Source organism: Brassica oleracea, chromosome C6, assembly GCF_000695525.1.
Source record: "Brassica oleracea var. oleracea cultivar TO1000 chromosome C6, BOL, whole genome shotgun sequence".
NCBI classification, from domain to species: Eukaryota; Viridiplantae; Streptophyta; class Magnoliopsida; order Brassicales; family Brassicaceae; genus Brassica; species Brassica oleracea.
This window is the reverse complement of record NC_027753.1, coordinates 28,804,287-28,806,800: the sequence shown is the minus strand read 5'-3', so window position 1 is coordinate 28,806,800 and position 2,514 is coordinate 28,804,287. Positions and strand designations below refer to the sequence as shown.

At 37.6% G+C, this 2,514-nt stretch overlaps 1 protein-coding gene across 1 annotated transcript in view; it reads right to left on the bottom strand.

Moving 5' to 3' along the window:
* LOC106300430 (type IV inositol polyphosphate 5-phosphatase 3-like) overlaps positions 1-1,478 on the bottom strand; it is a 9,672-nt gene extending 8,194 nt beyond the window's left edge. Inside the window, exons 1-3 of the mRNA XM_013736568.1 lie at positions 1,332-1,478; positions 1,115-1,250; positions 910-1,020 (exon numbers count right to left, since the gene is read on the bottom strand). Of these exons, the coding sequence (XP_013592022.1) occupies positions 910-1,020; positions 1,115-1,250; positions 1,332-1,394 (310 nt within the window). The 5' untranslated portion in view covers positions 1,395-1,478. The remainder of the gene's footprint in view (positions 1-909; positions 1,021-1,114; positions 1,251-1,331) is intronic.
* Between the last annotated feature and the right edge of the window lie 1,036 nt (positions 1,479-2,514).

Genomic DNA, 2,514 nt, shown 5'->3' with positions numbered 1-2,514 from the left:
GTTGACTTCATGGAAGGCTGTCTATCTAGAACGCAAGAAGGTCCTAACATGCTCAAAGGAGGCTCAGGCCAGCTTAAACCGATCCTTTCTTTCCCACTTAACATCCGGTTTAGCGTTTTCATACCGGTTCCAGGGGAATCCTCATCGTTCTTCCTCTTGTCAAAGCTATCAACACGTAAACAGATTTGTCTGTCTAGCTTCTTAGGAGAAGAGAACTGTCTTTTAATCTCAACAACCGGCACGCCGGAGTTAGGATCAACGAGAGTGTTGACTTCGCCTACAACTCCACCGTCATGCTTTAGCTCACCGAGGCTTTCTTCTTCTTCCTCGTTGATGGGGTGAATCTCAACGCCAGCGTCGCTATCGCTCTCGTAATCGACTTCTTCCTCTATGACATCGTGTGTTTCGTCAAAAGGTTTGAATATCCCTGGAGTTGGTGGATCACTGTAACTCTTAACCCCAGAGTTTTTCGGTCTGACTCGGTTCAATGCTTCTCTGATCACTTCTTCCCATTTTGCAACCGGTCGGTTATCTTCAGCTCCAAGTATGTTCCCAGCATTCAAAGGTACAACCTCTTGTAAACTTCAGACAAAACAAAAACATGAACATATAAACATATCGAACAGAGTTAGTTTTGTCTATGTCGTTGAGGAAAAATAAATAATTTTTTTTTTTTGGTTTACCCAAGAACGTAGATATCGGCAGAATGATTAATGTCGATCCAGTCATCGATGTCAAGATCAGAAGGTGGTGATACTCCTCCTACGTTCCACGTACCAACACATACTCTGCATAACAACAAGTTCTCGTTATTACAATCCCGACATGGTAGGTCTCTTTTATAACCCAACAAATTTCGAAAGAATTAAAATGTGAATCTCATAAACAACCTATGCAATTGGGCATTACCATTGCTAGTAAACTCCGCGGCGGCTTCAGCGACGGTGATAGGATCCTCCGAGATCTCACTAACACACGATTGAGTCGATCCTCTCCTTCGCGTGCTCGATTCTTCATTATCTGTTAAACCGGTTTAAACGGCTTAGATAAACGGAAAAGAAGAACTGATGAATGATTCTGGAGAGAGAGAGAGAGAGATAGAAGAAACAAGAACCTTCGTCGGAGCTAGAGTCTTGGTTTTCCTCTACAACGTCCTCGTTTTCGGATTCGTCTTCAGTATCAGCACCATACTCAAGATCTCTAGCACTTATGTTCAACCACTTCCTCATAACAACCTTCGCCCATAATCTCTGTGTAAACCATCCAACACTTTTGCTTAGAACCATTCATTTTTATTTAAGACATCTGTAAGGACACACAACAAATATTACCTGAGATTTCTGACGACGGAAGCTCTTCCTCATCATCCCGGCAGGTTCAGCAACTGAAGACATCAAAATTGAATTTTCACAAAAGTGATACTCTTTAATAAATAAAGGAAAGTGCTGAAACTTTTGTAAATCTTTATTTTCAGACCATAAAATCCATTAGAGAGTTCGAGACGCGTGTGTCCGTCCTCGTTTTTTATATCATTTTATGCAATTTTCTTCTACATTTATGTGAGGTTAATAAAATTGATAATGACATAATTATAATTTTTTCCCTGAGTAATAGGTAATTTATTACTCCTCTTGTTTTAGGTTTCGGCATACAGATTAAAAAAACAATTAATTTTGTACATTTTCTATAAAAAAATATTATTATGTATACACCTAATCATATTTCAACCAATAGAAAAATAAATTTTGCATAAAATTAATAAATTTTGCATTGAAAATCGAAAACGACACTTATTTTGTAACGAAAAAAATTCTCTAAAACGACACTTAATATGAAACGGAAGAAATATTAAAATCACTATTAGTGTCACGGGTCACTTATAGAAAAAGGCCCACACTATATATAAGATTAAAATTACCATATAGTAGTAACTTGAATAATTGTCTCTAGCTAAACTTATAAAGTGAACGTGAAAACACGTAGTCTACTGGTTAAAGTTTAAAGGCTTTTACATCTAGGTCTGGAGTTTGAATTTCAGATCTAGATGTAGAAACCTTTTTAGAACGGCTCAGGTGATACTAGTTAAATGCAGGTGGACCCAAAGGACTAGAACTCTGTGTATTCATAGATTTGTATGAATGTAATTTTTATCAACCAATTAAAAGTAAGTTTACAAATATAAAATGAATTAGTACATAAATATGCACACGCGGTACATATCAGCTCCCATTGGATCTACTTTTTAACCTGAGTGGTCCCAGTTGGACTTTAACTTTTGGACCGTAACTCAACTGTTTCTATAATTAATAATATACCGCTTATCCTCACAAATCACAATATTAACGTGGTAAGTCACGAAAAGCAAAGATTAATTCTGGAATACCAGAAAAATGAAAAATGAAACGCAATGTACATGGCGCCGCCAAATTAGTCGATGGGGTGAACAAAAAAACGCAATCTATAGGAGATCGGGTCTCGATTTCCGGTTAGAGCCCGGTTGGGGATAAGGTGTTC